Raw genomic sequence first — 26,401 nt, 5'->3', positions numbered from 1 at the left:
GAGCTAAAATTGAACAGATAAATAGTGACACAAGCTGCAAAAGTGTCTCATAAAAATGATAATAATAAGAATAATAATAAAAATGACCATACAGAAAGAAAAAAACAACAACAGCAGGAAAGCATTGTATTGAAATATGAAGTCGTCTTGCAGTTACCTGAGCACGGAGTTACCCACAAATCTCCCGAAATCAGAATGTTATTCTTGGAAAAAGCTATTACCGTAAGACAGCTTTGGCTCTCGTTACGTTTGATTCTCAGCATTTCTTGCCATTCCTCGTCGGGTTACACCTGCTCAGGCAAAGGCAACAAGGGGAGCGACAGCATGTTGTGATGCTGGTTGTAGGCATGCTGTCTGAAGTCTCTGCCACCATTGTGCTTGCATCTACCAAGTGGTGCTTAACTGCTTCCAGCTGACGTGCTTCAATCACTGCTGTGCCTCCTCACTTTATCCCATAGACAGGAGACATTTAAAATGTGCACTAGTGACTTTAGCTAGCCCCAGTTTATGGTTCTCTTGTGAAGACACTGCATTTGAGTCATACCGTCATGTATTTTTAAACTCTTTTGAAATGTATTTATTCAGCCCAGGTAAAATCAACCCGTCAATCTCACTTGTCAACACTTCAGCATCTTCAAAGTCTCTTCCAAGCCTGTGAATGAGAAAGTATTCTGTATGTTCTTTCTTAGGTTGAAACTGCATTTATGCCCTGGGTAACTGAAAGAGGCATGCATGTTTTTTTTTAAACACTGACTTCAGTAAGGAGACATTTTAGACTCAGCTCGTTAGCTGATCTTTCTGTCTTTCTTTACATTTAGTATGTTTGTAGAGAGTATGCTACTGCATCTTTCAGGCCACAGTCAGAATGAAAATATTAATGTCATTTCAATTAATGTTTCGGGGTAATGCCTGTGTTAGCATGGACCGCACAAACTAGCAGAAACATGTTGCATGTTGCTGTAATGGCTTCTAAGCTTTGTCTGTGACAGTAAAGAGCAGGCTGGACTGGCAGCACCGCAGTGACCTTTTTTTCTTTCCCTCTACGATGTGGGTTGTCCCTCTCGTCTCCTCCCCTTCCTCCCTTTTCACTCTGACTCATTTATCCAGTGAGCCGTCCTTGAGGCGGTACAGCATTAGGCAGGTTGTTAACACAGGAGAAAAGGGCGTTCAATGTCATGTCACCGTGTCGCAAAGCATGACAGAGCTGGGGACTGGGCCATCTTCCCGAGGAAATAAATACATCGCCATCTTCCTTTTCAGAGTGTAATGGTCTGGATATTACATCTCCTGTGGGGCATTACAATCCACGGACAATAAATCCATCCTACAGAGTGGTGTGTGCATGAAGGTTGGTGTGTACATAGCCTATATGCTACCTTATGACCACCGAATGTCTATGTGCATGTGCCTACAAATGTAAATGTGTGCGCATATGTTTCAGTGGGGGGTTTATGTGCACAGTGTGAAGCGATTTGTCCCCTAGAGAGAAAGCGATCCGCCATCTCTACACTTCGTCAGCTGGAAGCAGCTAGGCGGCCGTAAATCTCAATTACGCAAACCCTTCCCTTCCCCTTTATCCCTCCCTTCCCTCTCCCTTGCCACAGGTGACAATGGACCAAACTGACTGCTATTGTGACGTTCCAAGGCTTACCATTGGCTTCTGGCTGAGTCTGAGAGGGTACGGCCATGTAGGGGTCCTCCCCTTTGTCTGAACTCATGGGGGGGTCCTTCCGCTCCACCATGCGGCCCCGGCCCAGGGGGCCATCCGCGGCCTCAGGCAGGGCCGAGGTGGGAAGGGAGAGGGTGTGGTGGTGACGGTGGTGATGGTGGCCTGCCGGACACAACACAGGTTAACTGACTCCCGTGGCAGTCAGGGAACAGATTCAGTGCATGAAAGCACAGCAGGGGTGCTTACACACACACACACACACACACACACACACACACACACACACACACACACACACTAACACACACTTGCTGGGCTGTGTAAGGCAACAAAGTGTGACCCTAGGCAACTCATTAGTGAATGTGTGTGTGTTTCTATTCGTCTGTCATTCTCAGAGTCTCTATATCTTTATCATTCTCCCACCTCCTGTTCTGACTGACACTGTTGGGCCCGTCACAGTTGAAAAGAGTACAATTGTATTTCTCTACAATCACCGTAGGGTGCCTGCCTTTGATATGAAGGACAAGAGACAAAATTTCTTTTCCATCGCTCCTGTCAAGAAGTCTGCCTGTAACTTTTCTCCAGCTAAAGTGGTTCTAACTCTGCTCATGTTCATCCTGCTCCTTTTCTCAAGCTAACTTTAAATCTGGCTTTCCAATCATTTCTGCAGCAATGTTTAATTCATTTCGATGTGCACCGATGGCTTCTCCAACTCAAAATTGCAGTCTGTATTAAACAGAAGCCGAAAGAAAATTAATATTCATTCTGCAACCATTTTTTAAATCATTTTCAAGCCAAAATCCTAAATATTTTGCAGCTCTAGTTCCAGACCGTTAAGATTCACTGCTTTTAGTTACTGAATGTAATAGTGTGCAAAAGAAAAACATGCAATTTAATAATTAGGGTTTTTTCAGACAATACGTTAAGTAACTGCACAGAATGCAAATTATTTTCATCTTGTTTTCACTGCTTAGATAGGATATAATATCGTTATGACATAGTGTTTACATACTTCAATACACTTAACTGAAAACGTGTGGCATGCATAAAAATGTCAAACTCGTTGGCAGGTGTTTTATCAGTTTCTGAAACAAACACATGTCTATCCTCTGCGCGGTGGAGAAGCTGCTGTTTTTGCATTGCTCTTAATTCTTTAATTATCTTTGAGTTTGTATTAAAACCAAACCATCTGCAGACGAGAAGTTTGGCTTGGAAAGCTGCCATCTTTGGAAACCAATGTTGCGTACGTCCCCGTGCATCTGAGTCAACACAGAGGGCACGCTCAGAATAAAATGCAGCCTGAAAGTATCTGATAAACTGTTTACCTGGTACAGTTTTCCTACTGATCAGATGCTTCTTACACCCCTCGGAAACTCATTGAATCCCACCGTTTATTTTAACTGAGGTGATTTTTGTGGAGCACTTTTATTCTATTTGGGCTTTTAAACTGATTGTAAGCAGAATATCAGGCTCCATGTAAATGTACCCATTAACACTGAACAAAATACACCAGCTGTATCTCAGAGGAAATAAATGCAGTGCTACTGCAACACAGTACTCTTTCGTTTGTGGAGGATGGATCATACCCCCCTCTTCTGTGTCCAGCTTTGCATATAACTCATACAGTCTGTGCTTGCCTGTCTCTGTCAGTCTTAAGTTTTCTCATTTTGTTTCATAGGCAAAATCTGTACATAAGCTTTGCTGAAGAGTTTATTTTTGAACCATGCTAATCACATTACCATCCCACATGCTTACAGTTAAGCCACCCTACACAATTCTGAAGAAGCTATACATTGTGTTTAATGTAATGAGCCGCGTGTTTTTTGTTTTTTGATCATCCCTAGATGCAGAGTGACAACACTTTTATCAACAGCCTCTTGTGGAGCTCAGCCCCCAGTTACCATTTTGACACGCTATCTGCGTGAAGGAGGTGACAGCAATGTGCGTGTGTGTGTGCATGCGCATGTGTGTTCCTTTTCAATATGTGTTTAGGCGTGTGTTTGAAGGTGGGGAGGCATTTCAAAAGGCTAAGGTTGATGCTGCTGGTAGAGTACGCACAACAGGCACCTACACAACACCACCCAGAGCCTCCTCCTCTTCTGTGTGGCGTGGCAATCATTAAAATGATTTATTTAACTATTGGCCCAAGGCTGAGAGATTAGTGTGACAGGCCTATTTTATAATTCATTCCCCCACCGCCAGGGGAAGTGCAATTTAGGCAGATGACACACATAGAGAGAGCTCGGAGCCTCAGAGCTCCTCCACGGATCAGGGGAGAAAAAAAGGGGCCTAAACTGCCGACGGATGCACATCTCTCTCTCTCTACAGATTAAAAGAGAGGCAAGGAAGTCTAGTCTGGAGTAGGAGAGAGGAGAATAGAGAAAGGGCATTTATTTATCTTCAAATCCATATCAACCACTGACAGATAGATGGAAGGGCTGAGACTTTGTTTGGGGGGAGGGTGTTGCAAACTAGGTGTGTTTAAGTGTGTGCCTGAAAACACACAGCCCAGCCTGTGGGAGCATATTCAGCGCTACAGGGGTGTACACCAACACAGATGCTTTTTCCATGACCCTGGATTTCCAAAAGGAGGGAGATTCACAGTGGGGGTACAGCCACAGGAGGGTTAGCGAGAGAAAGTGCTGGGCTTTCTGGTACGGCTTCAAAATATCTATTCTTGTCATTCTGTATGGATCTGGCTGTTTTGATCTGGCAGCTGCGAGGTATGTGTGTGAGAGAGAAAGAGATTCACTAAAAACAAAACTAATGCCTCCTCCGATTAGATAAAAATAAGGTGGATGTGCGCGTAGGTGTGGGTGATATGGATAAAAGAGACTTTACTGCAGGCTAATCACATCTGTTTATCATTCCTTAAAGAGACTTCAGTGAGGAAAATGGTATCAATCGGCGGCAGTGAAGTGTAATCGTAATATTGTGTTGTGGGATTAAGAGAGTAAACATATCTGCTAGGAAAGGAAGCCAGCCGTAGAACAGTGTGCATGTATGTCTGTGCATGTTTACATTAGCCCTTTTGAATTAAGCATCTCAAACTGTGCAAAGAGTCTGTGCAGTTAGCGGGAACATATTTCCAGACTCGAAACAGGCCGGTTTTATTTCTCGCTCTCTCTCTCTCTCTGTCAGCACATATCCTGTTTAATGTGCATGCTGAAGTATTTCTTTACCACCAAGGCCTTTAACCACTAACAACTAGATCTATCCAATTAGCAAAGCAAAGGTCAGGGATAATCGATGCTGTTGCACATGGGGATAAGGCGATTGGGCACTGGGAACAAGGAGGGGGAAAAGAGAACTAATAGAATCACAATCAGCATTAAAGACCTTTAATTCTGATTTCTATCACTACGACCTTTATTCTAAACACTGCGAGGAGCACGGGGAGAAATAATATGAGCAATGAAAGTGACCGAGTGTACTTTAATGTTTCATTACCTTCGTAACTGGAAGGGACGTCTATCAAAAAGAAGGAGTGAAATCAATTCAGTTAAAACCTTGAGTCATTAATAACCCTTCTTTATACGTGTGGGAGGAGTTTTCATTTCCTTGAGAGGGGATGATTGACTGACTAGACGAAAAGGTGTGGCTGAAGTTAAAGACTAAAAGGAGATGAAATGCAGCTCCTGTCTTTTATTGGATTGCCTGTGCAGGACATGTTGGGTACTTACCATTCAGGGCCACAAATGTATCTGGAAGAAAAAGAAAAGAAACGAGGGAGAAACCTGTTATTGCTTGCAGTAAAGGGAGCTTATGCTTTAACATGATCAAAAGCCATGACTTTTAAAGTAATTTAAAATCGACTGGCTGCTCGATATTCTCCCAGCCTTAATCAGTGGTGATCTATATAGCTTCTAAAGCTAATGAAAGTCCAACACTATGGGTTCCCTTGACTAAACATACTAATGAAACCAGAGGGAAAATGCATAGCCTTTATTTACTCTCAGTAAACAGTTGAAATTGAGATGAGATGAACCAAAATGAATGATTTAATATCAAATTGTTTTGAAGTTTCTTTCACAAACTGAGCTGCTCACTAGAATATCAACAAGGGTTCCCGTTGGAGAAACCAAGCTGTTATTTTGGACATGAAAAGATAAGAAATACTGTCTCTGTATATGCGCCATTCACTGTTGTAGAGTAAAAGAGGCCTTTTCGAGACTTTTTGGCCTGACTCGGTTGAGAGCCCCTTCTTGTTTTGTGTTTCAAAATGAACCCTGTGACTGCTCACAAGCGAAATCCCTTCCCTGTGTTTCTCTGAATGTTTGTGTTGTGTTTTCGAAGTGATTTGCAAGAAGGAACCTCAGTCTTTCGGCAATAGGACACAGCGCTCTATTGACCGGGGGGGACCAAAAAGCAGCGGGAAAACAACAGAGGAGGCTGAGGGCCGAAAGGACAGATGGATGGAAGTGGGTGAAAGAGAGGATTGTGAGGGTGGAACAGGCGGATGGGAAAAAGGTAACGGCAGCAAAGAAGCACACGGAGAGCCGAGAGAAGAGGGAGATGGAGTTAACAAAGAAGAGAGGAATGGTGGTGGGGGTGGTTGTGTTGGTGGTGCTGGTGGGGGTACAGAGTGAAGGAGGAAAGATAAGAGTGAAGAGGGCCTGCTTACTTTGGCAGTCACCCAGGCCATCTGTGTTGCCATGCTCCACGTCCTGCTCAAAGGCTGATCTGCAGGGAACAGAGACATCATGGTCAGCAGTGGAAAACAGGCCAGGCCATGCAGGCTCGCCACACCTAACAAAGTAACAAAGCTATAGGAAAGCAACTACAAAAAACACCACCAATCGCAGCATATTCTATGCTAACACGCAGTGTGAGCTGCAGAAAGCCCTTTGCTGGATCAGAATCAAAGAACACCTAGCAGGTGCCCCGGAGACCTAAAATCAGTGGCTATGAAGAATGCAAGCAGGTTAGTAAATCCATAGCTGGCACAAGACGTATTGCCAGTAGTGTTGATAAAAACAGATTTTCTTTTATGCGATTGCAATGAAAACTATTATCTCATGCTCTAAAGCTTAAAAAAAACTGTTCAACAATTTGTATCCCTAATTGCTTCCTTGCTGGGAGCTAGATGTGACTGATTTCTTCATCTAGAAGGTGAATGTGAAGCTAGCTAACCCAACTTAGTGCAATAACATATGTGGAAAAAGATGGAGAAATAGCCTATTGCTCAGTCATTACCAGCATATATGTTGTTTGATGAAAGACTTAATATCAATTGATATGGAATATATTTGAAATATAAAGTGAGCTTTATTATTAACGTGAAAGCATGCTATTTTGGAAACAGCACTTCCGGTTAAGATAAGCTTGCTCCAGCTTCATAATCATCATATAGCTGCGACAGAAGTTTTAATCTCACCGTGCTCTTAGAAAGAAAGCATAAGGGTGTATTTCCCAATTTACTGCTTTCACCAGAACTTCACTTTGCACAGTCTTGTCTTCTATTACAGAATGCAGTGTGTGACTCAACTCGCTTTAGAGGAGATGAGTGTGTAGTTACAATCACATGGGCCAAGACCAGAGCAGTGAGGGGTAACCGTGCTTGAGGGCCATCATATGACACAGAGGGAGAGAGTTTAGAGATGTGATTTTCTGATGCAATCTGCACCAAGACCTGTTTTCTCCCCGAAAGACCACCGAGCAGTCAGTAAGAAGATCTGTGAAACAGAGCGGACCAACCGTCAAGCAGGATCACGATCACGCATTACAGCTCTTCACAGTCCTCCTTAGCCTACCCCCACTCCCCACCCATCCTCTGCTGCTGCTCCACCTCCTCCTGCTTGTCCACCCGCCTCCCACCTTCTTCACCCTCCGCTGGTCGCAATTACAGAATAAAGAATTATTTTCTAAAACAGCATCAGCCAACCTTTGTGGCCTGATCCGAGTCGAAAATATGTGAAAAAAGCAGCACATTTAGGAAGAACGGACAGTTGGAGCCCTGTTATTTGATACTCAGATCATATGTTTTGAAATATAGTCACAAATTAATTTACTATTCTTTTTCCCCCCCCCCCAGTTTAACAGACCCTTAATTTGAAAGGAGAGGGTTAATTTTACAGATTTGATTGCTAATTTCCCCCTTCAGTTTCAAGCAGAACAACAACAACAACCACTACATAATAGCAGTATCCTCTCTTCATATCTGGGGGTACAGTTAATCAGCTTATCAGATTTGCTTATCATCCACAGTCATAATCACAAAGCGGATGCAGAGTTGCACATTTGAACCTGTCTAAGCACAAATACAGTCCAGGCACTCTAGGAATCTGCTGGATTTTCCTCAACAACATCATTACCTCGTCCCACCCTATCACAAAATATTATTTGGCCTGCAAAACACAGGTGCGTCATGGTTTCCAATTCAGACTTATAATAGCACCAAGGAGGGCGAATTAGTAATGAGCAGACATGCAATACAGATGCAGTGTCTGGGCTTTTCTTGGCACATATAAAAGTGAATGAACCAAAGTGCGAACCTTTAGTTAACGGGTTCACGTCCCATGGCGGCTGCATTATAGCAACAGAAGTGCAGTCTGTTCAAGTGTGACATTACAGATGGTTCAGCTTGGGGTTAAGATCCCACCGAAACTACATAATGCATATTTAAATCAGATTCAAGCAACATTGTACATAACTGGAGGCAGCCAAGCCCTCCGTTTTATATTACCTCGCATCGGGCGTGATTATTATGTGAGATATGTGGTTGCACAGAGAACTGCTTGCCGAAAATGCAGGTCAGGCATAATAGCATTAATTATTCATATCAGAAGTGAATGGGCGGCCAGGGATTTCATATACTGGGTGTACAGTGTAAAGAGAGTAAGCATAATGTTCCCTCAAAGTCACCCATTCATTTTGATTCATGGCTTTGATTTACAAAGGATCAGGGGGCTCACAAGAGCACATTCACTCAGTTTAATCCAGAGAAAACTCACTGCAGTGTTTTAGACAATGGTCGATGCTCATAACAACATAACTGGGTTTTTTGTTTACAAAATTAGTACCATCCAGGATCATATGCAATTAAATGTATGAACACTGGGCAACTAGGGGCCATATTGCAGGAAACCAGAGTGCAAGCTGTTTATAGGCAGCGGGTATAAGAGGCATAACTTCACATGGGAAAGCTGGCACACTAGCATCAGGGCCAGATGGAAGAAGAAAGGAGGGGAGGGTTACAAGAGAGAAAGAATATGTCAGAGGAAAGATAGAAAAAGAAAGATGGGTAAAAATAGAAACACAGACATGGATGGATATACGCAAGTAACGCGTAGCTGATTAGGTAGACAGTCAAGGAAGCAGGGTTTTGTTTTTTAATTTTAATGAGGAGAACGGAAAGTGAGAAAAGCAGAATGAAATTGTCTTCTCTGCAGGGATCCATTTGTGTAAGCAAACAACAAAATGTCACCGACTCTCCCCTCCCTTATTTTATCCATCCTTCTGTCCAGCCTGGCAAATGTTTTGAATGGCTCACCACAGACCTGCAGTTCCTATCAGATCTAATCCCGTCCCTCTCTCACTTAAAAATATTGTACAGTAAAGGAGCGAGGTCATCTGCCCTCCTAATGCCTTTGTGTCAGCTCCTGCTCCTCCTGCTGTGGAAACTCAATCAGAACAGTCCACTGCTTTGGCTTTGCAGAGTAATAATAGGATGGGCAGTGTGCTTGCGTGTGTGAGTGTGTGGGGTTTTTTCCCCTAAGTTTTGTGTGTGCAAGCGGGAACGTGTGCCTTTGGTGTATTGGCATGCCAGACCAATCATTTTGCAGCAGGGGGATCAAATTCATTCATCGTCAAATAGCCAGTGGAGCACCGCGCCTTTTGTTATGACTTCATCTGCAAAATGTTTTTTCCCACCACAAAACTCCATATGCTGTTTGTTCAGAAAGCATAAAGTGGTTCTGTGTCATGACTACAGCCACAAATTATAGTTACTGCGACCATCCAGCTTTCCCGAGCGCTGCGTACCAAACCCCGAGCCCGCTGCAAACAACACTTTCCTTCCATTCATCCTTCCAATAGCCCCTTCAGCTGAAGGAAATTGCAGTTACAAACCATAAAATTAGAAAGATCACAGATATGACAAGCAGGGAGAGGGACTGGCACCAGGTATGACAAAAAGGCGAAATGCTGTTTTACTAGTTCGATTCAGCCAATTCCAAAGCAGTCCACAGTAACAGTTTAAATGAAAAAATACACTGTTAGAGATAAATGTATTATGAGATGATGTTGTGGGCATAGTATGTGCATCTAAATACTACAATACCCATGAGCCTCAACTCCAGTTGGAGGTAAAGGAAGAGCAGCAGAAAGCTAACAAAAAAGTGCTAAATTTCCACAGAGCATATTAACCAGCTTACTAACGTATACAACTAAGTTATTGAATGCAATTTAATACATTTTCATGGAGCCAAATACCCAAAGCATGCAGCTCCTTTGACTTCGATTGTCTTTATTACTTACTTAGTGTTGCCAACCACCTGTCTGCAGGCTCCTTCTGGGACCCAACCACAATATGGGTCTCTGGAGGCTATACAGGACCTGGAGAAGAATTGCACACACCATTAGGCCCATTCTGCACATACTGTTTTCTTCTTTCAGAAGGAATGCACATAGCTCAACCACTTGAGTAGGAATGATGATTTAATAGAGTAGCAAACTTACTTCTTGCACCGCCCGTGCCTTTCACACCGAGAGAGCGGCACTTTAACCACACAGGAGGTGAAGGCGACCCACAGAGCGTGACTCTTGCTGTCTATCTGTATACCTACGATGCGCTTATCTTCTACTCCATCTATGCTGCACCTAGAGGAGGAAAAGAAGACAAAAACTGATTACTTTGTATTTTCTTTTTCAGCTGATTTATTGTGCTTTTCAGTAGATGCTGTTAAAATGGTGAATGCTCAAAGAATACAGGCACAATTTCAAATAAATTTCACAGTTTCATTGGGTCTTGGATCCACATGGTGCCAAAGAGAGTGGATATCTGTAATCAGGTCTTATCAAGCACAGTTCTGACTGTGATCGCAAGAAATTACCTGCTCTTTAACTCTCCTGTTTGCAAGGGGGTAGGCAAGCAGAAAAAGTTGGTTTAAGGAGCAGACTCGGAGCAGCTAAAACTCTTTGTTTCATTTCATGGAATGAACTAAAGGGCCAGCATAAGATAAATGAGGAACATTAGCAAAGCTGATCTAGAGTATATCGCCCTTAACTATATGGTAGTTTAAAGACAGAGTAGAGAAAAGTTGGGCATCGTAAAATGAGATTTAGCTTATTTAATGAAAGAAAGGGGAAGATTAGGATGTGGCAGAGAGACAAACTGTGAGGTCAGGGAGGACAGAGATAATGCTGGACTTGGGAACATGAGGTCACAAACAGAGCGGGAGATAAAGAGAGATAAAGAAAAGGGTGATACAGATACAACAGATAAACAGACAGATGGGCACTGTGAGCAGTCAGCAATAACACTGCACTTAACTGGAGAATCCTCTAACACTAACTCAAAGCCCCCCAACTCCAACATTCCTCTATCTCAGCTAGTCTTCTTTGTCTCAACAGCCCCATAGGAGTGCACTGTAATCCCTCTGGGGCGTGTCAAGCATCACTCTATCCCTTCTCTCTCGCTCCCTCTGTTCCTCTGTCTATTCTACCATCCAACTCCTGGGATTTAATCTTTCCTTCGCAGAGCTTTGGTCCTGTATTAACGCTCTAAATTGGGGCTTACAGTTCATCTACACCGGGTAATGCACAGCAATCAGGCCTACACTGATCCGGCCGGCCAGGCAGGGAAGCAGGCAGGCAAAGTCACACGCTGTATGCGGCTAAAGCCAGATGGCCATCAGCCCACGAATGCTCGGTCCCAGCCAGAGAGACACAGAACAGGAGAGAAGGGAAACAAAGGGACGCGATACTGGGAGAAGGCAAAAGGAGACACAGCAAGTAGAAGTGAAGAAGTAGAAGCGAGGGCCTGCCCTGCATCCCGGACATATGGCCCATCACATGGTCGCAGCATGTTGGATAATCAACAGTAGGAGCCTTGAAAGCCCTCCCATCAAGCCTTCCGTCTCCTTCCCGTATTCTTCTCTGCTTCCTAACACAAGCCTCTAGTCTTCCCATGTCTTCCCTCTGGTCTTTACCACTCTTCTCTCTCCCTCCTGTGTTTGTGCTTCCATCCATTACCTCTCAACCAAATATTTGTTTTGGCAGAGTGAAACTGTGGCTGATTTTTCCTTATTAACTTTTACTTCAGATGTACAACAATACCCAGCTCGACCCTCTGTACCAAGTTCATGAACACACACACTCAGACACACACACACAAACAGACTTACATCCATGCATGCACCAACAGATGTGTAATGTATTAGCGAGAGATCCCAGGCTGGCTCTGAGACACACACAGACCTCAGTGTGAGTTTCTATGCGTGTGCTTCCTTTAATCAGCCAAGGTTTTAGCTCTGCTGTGGTTGCGAACCACAGTGCTACGTTATCCAGAGCCTTAGGGTCTATGTCTTTAATTTAGTAGCTGTGGCTGGGCAGAGTGTAACCTGATAAAACTCTTTTAAATGATAGAGTAGCCATCTGGTTGGCTGGCTTCGCAACATAGCTTGGGTCAGGGGAACGGACTGGTAGTGATGGAGCTGGTGGGTTGGTGGGTTGGCTGAGCCGATAGATGGTGGAAACAAGCAAAATTAAACACATTCGCTCTCTACAGAGCACACACGCATGCAATAACTGTACTTTCTGTGTTTATAGCAACTGTATCCATGTGTTTCTCTATTTCTGTCCATTGCATATACACGTATGCTCGGTTTTACATACTTGTCAGGGTTGTAGACACTGAGCTCCTCAAGAAACAGGCTCTCGTTGAGGAAGCCGTTGTTCATCTTGGCCAAGAATTTGAGGATGATGCCTTTCTCAGACCCCAGAAATACTACTGTGTGGTTTTTATACGGCCCTGCCTCATTGTCCACCACAATGCGCGTCAGACGATACCTGAAAAAGGAGCAGCAGGTAAAAAAAACAAAACCAATCAGTCAATTAATTAGTCTGTTAGCCTGCAAGCAGAGGAAAATGTTTGCTCACTAGAAAAGCAACACCAACAGCAGGGACCTAATGCAACTGTTTTCAACTTTTTCTTCCACATCTGGGCCACTGGAAAAAGTTAGCCAAAGAACAAAATAAAATTAAAAAAAACAGGGGGATGTCATTTTCCAGATAATAATTACCTAATCAGCCAATCAATTAACGTACCTTCCACCACGCATGTCAGAGGTCTAAAATAGACTAAAGAACAGCAGGGGGCGCGCATTAATCTCACTAACTGATTGTCATTTGATTACAAGCTCACAATCAGATTGCCATAGGGCCTGTCAGGTGGTTCCTCAAGTAAAAACACTGCAAAGAAGTTGCTCAAGCAAAAGATAACAAGCTCTACTTTCAATTTCTAATTGACAGCTGCTGATCGCACAGTTTGGCTTAGCACCAGTTGGATGTGCATAAAACTCAGAAGCATACCAAACACTTTAAGGTTGGAAAATTAGACACCTGCCAGTCAGTGAGATCTGGACCGGCGCCCTGTTATCCTTGTGGGTGAACGGGTTTTAGAAATACCTCCTGAGGCTGCTTACTCTTACCGACTGATGCAAATATCTAACTAAGATACTGTTTAAGTAATCACAAAGGCATGCTGCCTATGTGAACACCAATAATCACCAATTATTTTTAATTGAAGTATATGTGATCTAAAGATGAGAGTGTATTCAGAAATCTTGGAAGTTTGTTTTGTCCTCGTTAATGTTTACTAGATACTGTCTAGGTGAAAAAGTTTGTCATCAGATCATATTTATTTGGGGGTAATGAGACTAAACTTAACCCTACTCGAGTACAGTTTTACACCATGAGTCCATTAAAAAAAATAATAAACAAAGCCACATCCTCTTATCCCATTCACTGTTTTTGTTTTCTTTATACAGTATATCCTTTGAAATGCTCTGTGCCTCCAGCTTTATCTAGTCAACATTACCACCGGTCTGAAGATTTAATTTGATTTTGATCTATTCGTTCATAACAGATGCTCCAATAACCATTTCAATTAGGCTGATCCCAGTTAAATAATACAATCTCAAAGAATAAGACGTTCACTGTCTTTCCTACTCAAGATAATAAAAATCACAAGAAGGGGATTCTTCACTGTCTCACCCGTCTTGGTGATTCATTGTGCCCAGACAGCTGAGGTCTGTGCCACTGCACAGCAAGTCTCAAGCGGTCTCAAGATGGAAAAGATTTTTCAAATTTGAACTTCTTTCTGTGTATTGAGGTGTCCCCTCTGGGGTGTAACAAGGATCAAATCCTATTACCGATTTCATTTCCAATTGACTTCAGCTGAAGAACAGTATTCCACATTGAAACCCTGACAGATATCATAAGAAGCCTCACTCTTCTTCCACCGCATATGCTTTCATGCTGCTTTTTGGGCCTACATAATACTTTCAAGAACCGCCTCTGACTTCCCTACAAGCTCGCTGTGCTCGCTGTGATGACATTTCAAATCAAATCAAATCGTCTGATTGCTGATTATGTAAAGATAAAGAAAAAAAAAGCGTGTCACTCATAATGTATTCTTGTGATAAAGCACACTAATGAACACAGAGTTGTAGGGATAACCTTGATGAAAGCTGTTCATATTCTGACTAAGCCACTGCAGTATGTAGGTCAGACCTCGGCAAAGGAGCAGCAAGATGTGATATGATGCAAATAACTTGTAAAACGTATGAAGAATTCTTTATGTAGCTATCTTTAAAGTGATATTACCACCACTGAGGCCTGTCAAGGATCTGGCAAGCCCAACTTTAAATCTTGAGCAGCTGTAATCCATATCCAAGTCCAAATGAAAAACTAGATCTTTTACTTTTTACCAAATGCTCTGTCAGCTACTTTTGCCCTGCCGATGGGATGGCGGTGTGCTGTCGCGTTCCCCCCAGAGGCTGAAATGTCTGTGTGTAGTGCAAGTAAAAGCCAGACAGACCTTTATGATCAAACGGCATCAGCCACAGTGCACTGGCTTTTGAGAAATGGGCTCAACTACAGAAACTCAAAGGAAAAGTCACCACTGAACAAAAAAAAAATCAGTTTTTTTTTGTTTTTTCCCTGTGAAATCTCCCAAGAGGATTTTAAACAACTGACAAAGAGCTGAACTCATTGTTCTCGTGTAAATGACACGTTTCAGCATGAAGATAAGCATCACTAAGGATTCAAACTGTTTGCGTTGTCTTCATGACATCACCACGCTGTCACTCAGAGAGAAAGCTAGTATAGATAGGTGTTTCCTCTACTATAATGAAAATAGGTCAGTGGCTGGAGTACCTTCAGGCTTTCTTTTAATGAGCCTGATTCTCACAGCAGCACTTCATGTAATTATTGTCCTGGGCTGAAGAGGCTTGTAGCCTTGATGATGATGATGGCCTCTGGAGTGTGCGATACTTACCGAACCATGGTCTTGAGAAACCAGGGCCTGTTAGCAATGGAGGGTACGGCCTCGTCCATCAGAGGATGCATCTTGATGAAGTTGAGTGTGTCATCGGGGAACTCATTGGATACCTTATACCTCTCCATCGGTGGAGTACCAGCACAGTTGCCAGGCCTACAAATGGAGTGGAGGAAGAGCAAGGTAATGAAGAGGAGCGATAATGGCAGAGGGAAAAAAAATAGTGAATAGAATATGGAAAAAAGCACAAATGAAAAACCACCACTTTGACCGCAGTAGGAATGAGCCATTTTTCATGGTAAGAGCTTCAACGGAGGAAAGAAAGTTCTACTTTCTTAAAATCAATGAAAGTGCTGCTTTAAATGACTAAACTCTCATTCCAAGAGGCTTTTGGTCACATAGGAGGGCGCAAGATGTCTCCTTTTCTGTGGCTTCAGGCTAAAGCACTGAAGCATTGTATCTATCTGATCCTTTTACGGGGAGTTGGTGAGCTTCTTGTAAAAGAGAAGCTTCTTTTGATAGCATATCCCCTTTGCAGCCATCTCACCTCTGAGAGCCTTTAAAACCCTTTACTGCTTGGTCTTTGATACCCTGCCATAGCATATAATCCACAACAGATCCCAGAAATATTAGCCATCTGGCCACTGTGTGACATGAAAAGACCAAACCCTATAGTCTGTTATAAAAATATACAAACCTTACTATGTGTATATGCACATGTTATTTTTAATTTATTTAATTAGAATTTTATTGACAGAATGATGCAGTGAAACCTTTGCTGATTTGTATGAAATAGAAATTCATTCGTGCTAATGAAATCCCCACGTTTACATGCAAAAACTTCACTGTATGGCATTCTGGTGCAAAACAAAAATGTGATTAGACAAGTGATCTCCATTATATGGCAGCTGTGTGCATCTAAAGCCATTAGACACGCATGTGAATTTACAACAAATTACCTTGTGGGCTGAACATGATTAGCAGAATTTTCTGTATTATATGGCGGCTGTGTGCATCTGAAGTCGTTTATAGCAAATTATCTCGGGTGCGCAAGATAATAACTTGAACACACCAGATATAAACATCAACTTACAGGACTTTAGGGAACACCATAGAAAACATGTCAGCTGATTCTAATGTTTCTCACAAGTATTACTGCTTCACTGTAAAAGAAGAGAATAATAGTTTGTGCTAGAATTCTAACATTTCTGTTACTGCATTTACGTCCGGGCGCATATGGGCAGCAGAACGAAAGCAGACATCTCTTAAATACGAAAATCTGTAAATGATTCAGTATGAGTGTCTAACACATGGAGTAACAGTCTGCTGCGGAGCCAGACCTAGGTGGCTTTGTTACAACTCTCCGTCTGTTTGCTCAGTGATAAAAGGTCTGAAAGAACCAAGGGATGGAAATGAAATCAATCACATCAGTTACTACAAAAACAATGGTGGCTGTACCTGCTCTTTGAAGCGTCTGACCTTGTTGAACATAAACAAGTAATTACATGCTAATTGAGGTAAGTGCGTGAACTCACACAGATACGCACATTCACACAATGCATGGAGATTAATGCACAAAATACAGTACGGGCTCTCTGATGGTGAGGAACTGTGTCCTCAGCCATATGGGACACACACACACACACACACACACATTTATCACGGCCCAGATCTTTGTTGCAAATCTCTCTCTCTCTCTTTTCTGGAGGAAAGGACAGCATCCTGTTAGTGCACTAATTAGTTTGCAATAGATGGGAGATTGATCAGGTTGGTACATTTGTGGAATTAGCCAGCCATCTGTAAAATGATGTCATGCTTCGTTTATTGAAGCTAAATTAGCTGCGTGTGAGGCGTGGGTGGCAGCGGTAAGGTGAGGTAATGGGATATGAGTGCAACTGTGAAAAAAGGTGGTCTCTACATGAGTAGGTGCGTGCTGCGTGTGACACAATTTGACACATGATGAGCGTTTTCTGACGAAATTAGCGATGCACTAAATATGAGGCAACATGAGTTAAGAATAAGTGATTATTATCACATTGTGGTATAACAAGTGTTAGGAATTGACTGCATAGTTACATATCTTGTCTGTGCGTGCACGTGTGAGACAGCCAGGAATGAGGAGAAACACAGGAAGAGAAACACTCTGTGACTGGTGTGTGTGCTGCCTTTAATCCTGTGCGTGCCTGCGTGTATGCAAGTGTGCTCGCTGGTTAATTAACTGCTGCTGTACCTTGGCTTGGGAACCTTCTCTTCAGGAAAAGGTGTCCAGGTGGAGTCTGGTGATTTCTGTTCTTTGAAACGCCCTGTGAACGTGTTGGCCACCTCCGCCATGTCATAGGCACACACTGCCGAACCTGGAATACTGCGACGGCACACACAAGCACACACAACTAAATAAACAATCCTCTTGACTGAGCATATCAAAGAAACACCTTGCTATCACCAGGAGACAGAAAAATGGATTTACAATCCCTTCTCAGAAGGGTTAAATCCCTTGAGGATGGCTTATTTTAGCTGTTGCCTGTTTACACTGGGTGATACAGTCAAGTTTTGAGTGTTGTGAAGGTTCTGCCAGATTTTTTTTTAAAAAGAGGCGTGTTGTTTATCCTCACTTCCCTTAGGTATACAAGAAGACACTTTACACTTTCCTCTATTTTTTAAACATAATTTGATCAATTTTTTTCATTAATAAAAGCATTTATTTCTTTTGTTCTCTACTGATCACCATGTCAGAGCTTTCGTGCATTCACTTATGTGTTATTGAATGTAGTGATTTACGGGTTCACACATTCCCGTACAGTAACCTCTAACACTGACTTTCCCCGAAAGCCTCCAGGCATCAAAGTTCATCACTAGTCCACGCTTGGGGCCAAACAGATTGTCTTATTATCACTTTTCATTTTAAGGGGAAAAATACCCATCTTATGATTGCAGTGGAGCCACTGATTTCTTTGTGTCTGTGTGAAATCAATGCATAGCAGATTACTGAGTCACTTTTCTATTTTTTATGCTTTTTTTGTGTCCAGAAATAAAAACTAAGGGCTGTTTACAGAAAGAAACCTCTCTTTCTCTCTCAGCTTGCTGGATTTCCATGCTGTTACATCATGGGTTAAACTCATCATGTAGACATTTGGAAGACAGCAGACACAAGGGTAGCATTATTGAGAGCAAGGTCAGAAAGCTGTTAATTCTTGGCTTAGCTACTAAATTACAGTAATTACCCTCTGCATTGAATATGTACAAAAAGTTAGACAGTCGTATGTCTGTTTATATCGGGCTGCTAACGAGACAGAATTAGCTGGCCGGTTAGCAAAAGTCTGGGCCGTGAAGCAACTCAGCAAGACAATCGAATGACACAAAACCCTGAGTGCTGCCTACTGTCTGAATGTGCTCCCTTCACCCCCTATGAAATGGAAAATTAATGCTAGGATCAAAACTCCCGCTTATAGAAATTTTCAGAGGCACTGCTTCATTGGGTTTTAATGTCCATTAACCATGCTCAATTGCGTTGTCACAAGCAATTGTCTTATCTGCTAAAAAGCAGCCATAAAATGGAAAATTACAATATGTGTGAGCTATCAGCCAAGCTGTATGGCTTTGTGGTAATTTTCAATTTAGATAAAAACTCCCACTGACTGTGAACATGAAAGCCGTGCAGAATATGAATTATAAGAGGGAAAATAAGATTAAGCACCTGCATGTCAAAAGGGCAACAACACTGTTTTGACAGAAGATGTGAATGTTGACCCACTGGGTTTAGAAATTACACGCCGCCAAGAGGCACGGCAGGGACACACGCTACCAACGTTAACAAAGGTCAGACTGTCAAAGTGTTGATGAATTTCAAAATGTCTTTCAAACTGAGAAAGATAATCGGTTTAATAAAGGGAAAGTTCATGTGCTGGTGCATGTGAATTTATCTGAGATGCTGGGAAACGCTGGAAAAAATACCCTCAGCAAAACCAGTTTATTGCTCACTTTTCACTGCTTGTTTACTTTTACCTTCTGTCGTCATTACCTGTTGTAAGGCGTGGAGAAAGTTGCCATCACTACATCCCTCCCATTGATGTGAATGACATCGGTCACAGCCTGCAGGATGTTGAAGTAGAAATGGGAGTCGCCAGGGATGGAGCAGTTCAGGCGAGACTTTAAAAACGAGGTCCACTGCTTCTCCAGAACACGCGGCGATCCGCCTCGGTCGTTCTTACAAACCCTCGCCACCCGTGGAAACACCACCTGAAGAAGTCAAACGTGGGTTATATTTAAGAAGCTTAAGAGTTCACCTTGAGATTTCTACAGTCACACATTTCACATCGATAATCTTATTGCTATAAGGCCTTTTTGAATGGGAGAAATTGTAGGTACACCACAATGTGTTAATCTAGGGTTTCGTCACGTTATAGCAAATTAAAGACAGAAGAAAAGTGGTGCATTTGATATGCTGTTAAACAGTCAGCACCTGGCAACAGAAAGTTTAAAGTATACGGCTTCAAATAGGCCCGAGCTCTGTAATTACAACTCTGTCGTAAGTTCACGTAGCCAGAATTGTAATTAGTTGTTGTGACACTATACTTAACAGCTATAAATCTTGCCCTGAACTGAAATTGATGGTGTGAATGGGAACAACCATGCATTTAAAACAGATCCCTACTCACACACCCACAGACAACCACACACACACCCTCACTCTTGCAAACACACCACGACCCTCCGCTTTCCCATTGAACCATGCACAAATATGAATTAAGCAATGCAGCAATTCCAGCTAAGACTCTAGAACCTGCACAGGCCCGTTCAGTGTGAAATTTTAGATTACTGAGATTACACAGTGTATCAGTGGGTCACATTTCTGCACTCGCTAATCTGTGAGCGACTTGGACGCAACTCAATACACGCATATACATAAATGGTCCAAATATACACATCGCTTCGCCAAACAAACGCCTTAGTGGAGGCTTTTTAATTCACTTGTGCACTGAAAGGTTTATCCTTTTGTATTTTCTAGATAACAATGTAACAACCCGACATTAAACCTAAAGCAAACAACTTGCCACAGCGGATTTATCAGTTTGCCATAAAGCACAGACGACTGTTTACATTGTCAGGGTAGGCCAGTCTTTTTCGTAATAATAAAGAGATATCAATTCACTAAATGTTAAATTGCTCTCTGCACCATCAGTTCTACCACCACATACATAATTATACTGACACTGCTTTCAAAACACCCGGCAGATTGAGAGGCCTGATCTGTATTCATGCTCTGCAATAACACATGGCTGTCACTTCTGGCAGTGAATCCATTATTTCTATGTTACCTCCGCTCTGTTCTCATCTCGTCCCCTCTGTCTTTCTCACTCTCTCTTATGTGTTTTCTTTCATTTATTCTGCACAATATAAAAAGAGTGATTCATTTGCATAACGTATTTTCTTCTACCTGGTGTCCAATTAAACTTTTGCAGGACAGGGCCCAAACCTGGAATGAAGAGATTAATAGAAACGTTTCTGTCCCTATGGTGTAATACCTGAGAAAAGCTTGGGTTTTTTTCCCGTCTTCTTCTGATACTTTGTCTCACTTCTAAGAGACACTTGGGCGGTTTTTCTCATGGGAAACACTGAGAGGGTAGGCCAAATGGGAGCCATGCAGGATGGATGCGGACGTGCAATTCAAGTAATATATTTAGACTTCAAAATGGGATCTCAAGACATCCATATATTTTCTTTTTGAACCTATTTTAGGTGCTGTTTCCTGCCTAGTGTTTATCTGTTGCTGGAAAAGGGTTTGTCCACTTTACTGCTCCTAAAAGCCTCCTTCCCGTTATGCGTTACCCATATCCTGTTAGTTTCCTCGGGCGCTTCCTGATTCTCCCTGTAAATAGGAAGTCACCTCTGATTAGAGTTTAAAACAATAGTGTATGTGCTTACCTTTCCCATTGTATTGTACTCCATAGCAATTTCCCTAAAGAAGAAATAAATGAAGTCTCCATAATTGACTGCCTGGACGAAGTAGGGCTCTGCGAAGGGAAAAAGAAAAACTATTATGAGTCAAAGAAGCATTTTTGCTGTGACAAAACAGTTCTGACACCATATTTCACAGTAAACCGCCAGAATATCTGTCATATTATGCAGAAAGGTAGCGACTGCGAGCCTTGAGAGCCTCAAACTATCATCCATCATATTAGCAAAACAATTCACATGCGAGAAAAGGCGGATTTCTCTATTGAGTTTTGACAGACTGGACTTGTGCTTGTTTCTCCCCAGGGCAGAGTAATTTCAACACTACTTGTGCAGGCTGGCAACATGGCTGCATCAAACAGAGCATGTAGCATAAATGCTCCAGCTCTTCATACCGTCATTCATACACAGAGGGACAAACACATGTTTGCACATGAATCATAAAATACAAACACGTGGTCAAGCATGCATGTCCGAACCCTAGGTTTTTTTTCTAACTTGTCAGTCAGCCTGGCACTTTCCGACCACAGGGACTGTGTTTGTGTCCCCCACTCACCTTTCAGCCATTTGGAGTCATGTTTGACAGTGCGCAGAGTCGGGCTGTCTCCAAGGCTACGATAGATGACCGCATCGATCGCTAGAAAGTCTGTAACGGTGGCCGAGTACAGCTTGCCATCTGGTGAGTGAACACAGAGGGAGAAAGGGCAATAAGGAGGAAAGATGTAGACGAAGAGGGAGGAGGATGGACAAAAAGCGAAAGACACAGAGAGACATAAAGGAAAAGAAAAAAAGGTGAAGAGAGTAAAGTTAATCAAGACAGAAATGCATGAAGCCACCCAGAGATTCCTGCTCCCTGTGGTGAGATACACAAACATGTTTCAGATGATTCAGACCTGGAAAATGAATGAATCACACAACCAGAAGGCACTCTTTGATGGACAACAAACAGGCTGTACGCACTTAAACATTTGTAATTGGCCAATCTTGCAAACACTCTCCAAAAGCACAAACACTGTAGCCCTGCACTCGCATACAGTCTTCGAGCACCACAGAAAGCCAAAGTCGCACGCTTACATGCACATACATACACACACATTCTTCACAAACACAATCCACCGCTAGCATGACCTCAGCCTGCCTCAGCTATAACCACAGTGGAAACTCAAACTACATAATTGAAAGGATAGCAGTCAGAGGAACCCTGTTGATTACTCAGTGCTTCCAGCTTCTTCCAAGCAGCTCTGCTACACATTAACTGGTCAAGCCAGGCATTTATTCTTGTCCTCTACTTTAAACCGGCAGGGACAGATCATCAATACTGCCATAAATCGCTTCACAGCAAATGTGTATAGGGACTGGATGTCTTTAGCAGCCCGTGGGTTCATTGCACCAGAAGAATCTCACCACGCCGACGGAAAGATGACTCATTCTGGTCACATCCATGTGTGACTTATGTTAATCTTGAGCATTTTTGAATGGAAGTGAATGAGAGACAAAGAGAATCACAGAAAAGTACAATAGAAGGCGCAGACAGATGAATCTGTTACCACAGTACTATTAAAGTGTTTCCAAAAGGCTCCAATAAGAAGAGCAATGTAGCGCCAAATCGAATGACTTGCTCTAGTGCATGTAACATAGATTGGCTTTCTTTTTTGACATGTCAGAGTATTGCCATTAGAGTAAACCGCAGGGTATTAAGAAGAATATTAAATACAACCGCAACTAATCCCTCACTCAAATACACTCAACTTTCCCATCTAGCTCAAACTGTTCCCAGCGTTAAGTAACTGCAGATAGGAGAAAATTGGGATTAATGTTTTTGCCTCATGGCATCGAATGAAGAGTAGAAATATCACATAAACTATTTTAACCTTATGGAAATTTGGGTTTCTTTCATTTTAACCCAAAGGACAGTGACTGAAGTTTAAAAATTACAGTGATGTTAAATGCATTACAGATCGCTTTCAGTTTAGCATGCGCAGAAATGTTTAATCTTACCAGCAAAGAGGGCAACGTTGGCGTGCTTGGCATCATACGGACAGCGCGCCATTCCACTGATCTCCTCTCCCTGAGCCTCCAAGGTGTCAATCTAAGGTCAGGAATGAGATGAAAGGTCAAGAGGGGGTCAAAGCAAAGTGGTGTGCGGTGTCAAACAAAACAATGTACTTGAAAAAAACTTAGGAAGTCTTGGTTCCCAGTTGGAGGTAAAACTCTAGCAGAGGAAATGTGTCAAAATGTCAAGACAATCAAAAACTATAGGCAGCACTTAAAAAGTGTTGAAGTGTGAGTCATAATAAAATAGCCCTCAAAAAGCAGCCCGAGAGTGTATCAATCTAACTAATATCACTTGTATGCCATTCTGGTGTCCTGCTGAGGGCTGCCAAAGCAACTGGGAAAATCTCAAAACTGTCATGGAGGGTGGAAAAAAAGACATTTCCGCAGCAACACATTTCACAGTAGTGGTTTGCTTCCTCCGTCATCCTTTATCCTTCAGCTGTACTCATTTTAAAGAAGCGTTATAATGACCCTCAAGACCGATCTTCAGCCCATTTACAGCACCGCTTTTCCCTGTCCTGATTTCTAAAGCTTGCGCTTTTGTTCTGAAGAGAGGAAAAATAAATTAGCACACAGCCCTGAGCTGGGAATGTGAGAATTTTTCACAAAACCAGAGTACGGCTGCCGTTTTTTAAGTCGTATTTTGCAGCACAAACTTTTTCATGTGCTAAGAGCTTTTCCTTGGGCAATGCTTACCTCCTGATTTTGTATATTTCATAAGACATACTAATTTTAATTCTGCCCCTAGACAATCTGAAAGTTGTCTTTTCTCAGCATTGTGAGTTAAGTAATTCAATTTTGTTATTCAGTCACTCAGCAGTCTCGTTTCTTAGAACTATTTCGAGCCATTGTTCATTGTTTAAAAAGTGCTAGTTTGGGCCTCCTTAGTGCGTTGATCACTGTGAACTGGAGTCCAGTCCAGTTTGGTTACAGTGCAATTGGCAGAGCATGGCAGAAAATCAGATGTGGGTGAGAGGTCACTATCATCCCACCGTGGGTAGGCTTGTCTTCCCCAGCATGCCTCAGGACACTCTCTATGGCTTAAGCTCAGGGAAACACACACATGCACACAGAGGACAGGCTGCGCTGCGCTGACCAGAAGCTGAGGTCAAAGAAGATTACAATACACCCACTTACCCAACAGTTCACAAATACATAGTCATTTTTCTTCTCTATCGCTGCTTCTATCTATCCCATACTCTTCTTCCTTGCTTCCCTTGCTCTCGACAAAGAGGTCCGTAGCTTGCCAAGGCTGCAAACTGCTTACGCCGCCCTTTCTGGTTTCTAAACAGGTCATTTTGTTTTCTATTCCTGTCTCGGCGGAAACGGTTATCATCTGCCCACTAAAAAGGTCACACACACACACACACACACACACACACACACACACACACTCCGGCGCAACGCTAAAAAAGCTTGCCAGAGAAATTGTTGAGGCTGATTTGGCAGAGAATATTACAAGTGACCTTTTACAACAAACACAGAGCCACCAGCGGCAGTGTATTTCTCGATTTCTCATTCCTTCTGTTTCTCCAGAAATTGTGGAAGGACAATATATGGAAGCAAGCTGGACATATATTGTTATTAGATTGGGGGGAGGGGGCTGTAATTATAGATTAGACTGAGTTAACCATAAGAGACGTGAGTAGCTGAAGGTCATGTGTGTCTACTGAATCACAGCGTCTGTGTGTACAGAGTGACATGGGAACTTAGTTAAGCTTGAAACGTCAGCAGCTTCTGTGTCAGCTACCTAACACAAACGCTCCCTCCTTCTCTGACACATCACAAATGCACACTCACATACTCTCATACCAAAGGAGCAACCCCCAGCACTCCATCTCCTCCGCTGGATTTCACCAAGGTAGTGACCTTTGTCTACTGGGTTTGGCCGGCTGTCATTAATCTATTCCTGCCGTTTGAACAGGGGAAGACACTCCCAACCCAGCCGCAGATAGCGCATGGCTTCAGTCTCCTGTCAAGTTTGCATGTGAAGAGAAACAACAGCCGACTTCCATGCCGTTGTCTAAAGCAATAACCAGTGTTTTTTTTTGAAAGGGCAAAAGAAATCTATAAAGCAGTCACACTAAACCACAATGTTTTTTTAAACGCTACCATGAAGAAATTTGATGTCTAAGCGGCAAGATGGATTCTTATTCCTTTACCTTGTTTACCCGGAAAATGTTATTATACTGTCAACTCCACTTGCTGCAAAAAAGAAAGAAGTGCTTCAACTTAGTGGGAGCACAATTCAAAGTAATTTGAACAGTGGCGCTGTCACACTTTGTCAGGCCCGCCTTAAAAGCGCACTGATCTATAGGGATCTACTGTAGCTTAGCAGAAGAATGTACAGCAACCTTGGCTGCGAGCGCAGTGCATCTAGATGAATTAATTACTACAACAGCGCATTGGTGTTTTCCATAGGCTATATGCTAATTAATTAGACAAATACAATGTAGATCCAAAACATGCCCATCAGGAGTGTTTTAATTGGTTCAGCATCAGCACCAGTATTCGGGGGGTGAGGGACATGTTCTGATTCCATGTCTCTGTTGTTTTTATGAGGACGCTTTTATGGGCTTTATTTATCATTGCTGAGGGATTTGTGAAATCTTACTGAGGACAAACATGGGGTAAACTGAACCGGCGTCCCACTTATGAAGTGTTTGCTCGGAACAGCTTCCTTGAAATATCCCAGACTTGTTTATTTAATAGAATAAGCACAGTAAAGGGCATATTTACTGAGACATATCCATTTGCAAAACTGCGCTTCCAAAATAATGCATGACTTAGGCACCTCATGAAAGGCCAGCCACTGTCAGACTATACTGGCACTGGCATACTGATACATTTTTACATGGTGACCTAAAGTCAGTAGTAGCACGCTTTTAGACCCAGAAAATTTATTTGTATGCCATCCATACACCTGCAACAACCTTCCACATCTATAAAGGTCAAGTGTACAAGTTCACACCTGGACCAGGAGCAGTTGTATAAACCAAACAAGGACATATCTCCTGGGGAGATTAATAGTCATGGCCCATTTCTCTTCAACCTGTTTCTGAGCAGTGGGAGGGTGAAAACTTTCCCCAACCACCTTTTACACCAGAGCAGGAAATTTAAGGAATTTAAGCAGCTGCTGAAAGAGATACGTGTTTAGTTTGTTTTATGGGGGAAATAAAATTTAAAAAAAATAAAATATATATATATTATATATTTTGTATAAA

The 26,401-nt window shown here is 42.5% G+C and overlaps 1 protein-coding gene across 3 annotated transcripts in view; it reads right to left on the bottom strand.

Annotated features, from left to right (window-relative positions):
* The window catches only part of sema6a (sema domain, transmembrane domain (TM), and cytoplasmic domain, (semaphorin) 6A), a 100,741-nt gene that overhangs the window by 10,960 nt on the left and 63,380 nt on the right, over window positions 1–26,401 (bottom strand). Inside the window, exons 7-19 of one of the 3 annotated variants that reach the window (XM_005741779.1) lie at window positions 23,121–23,211; window positions 21,679–21,798; window positions 21,093–21,181; window positions 19,189–19,406; window positions 17,401–17,532; window positions 15,171–15,326; window positions 12,506–12,679; window positions 10,349–10,489; window positions 10,148–10,225; window positions 6,294–6,352; window positions 5,353–5,373; window positions 5,120–5,140; window positions 1,652–1,831 (exon numbers count right to left, since the gene is read on the bottom strand). In XM_005741779.1, coding sequence (XP_005741836.1) covers window positions 1,652–1,831; window positions 5,120–5,140; window positions 5,353–5,373; window positions 6,294–6,352; window positions 10,148–10,225; window positions 10,349–10,489; window positions 12,506–12,679; window positions 15,171–15,326; window positions 17,401–17,532; window positions 19,189–19,406; window positions 21,093–21,181; window positions 21,679–21,798; window positions 23,121–23,211 — 1,480 coding nt within the window. The remainder of the gene's footprint in view (window positions 1–1,651; window positions 1,832–5,119; window positions 5,141–5,352; window positions 5,374–6,293; window positions 6,353–10,147; window positions 10,226–10,348; window positions 10,490–12,505; window positions 12,680–15,170; window positions 15,327–17,400; window positions 17,533–19,188; window positions 19,407–21,092; window positions 21,182–21,678; window positions 21,799–23,120; window positions 23,212–26,401) is intronic. The other 2 variants (XM_005741780.1, XM_005741781.1) reach the window with 2 other exon arrangements.

This window comes from Pundamilia nyererei, unplaced genomic scaffold, assembly GCF_000239375.1.
Source record: "Pundamilia nyererei isolate P.nyererei 1_Seehausen unplaced genomic scaffold, PunNye1.0 scaffold00113, whole genome shotgun sequence".
In the NCBI taxonomy this organism is placed as follows: Eukaryota; Metazoa; Chordata; class Actinopteri; order Cichliformes; family Cichlidae; genus Pundamilia; species Pundamilia nyererei.
Note: the sequence above shows the minus strand (reverse complement) of the source record. Positions and strands in the feature narration are given on the sequence as shown.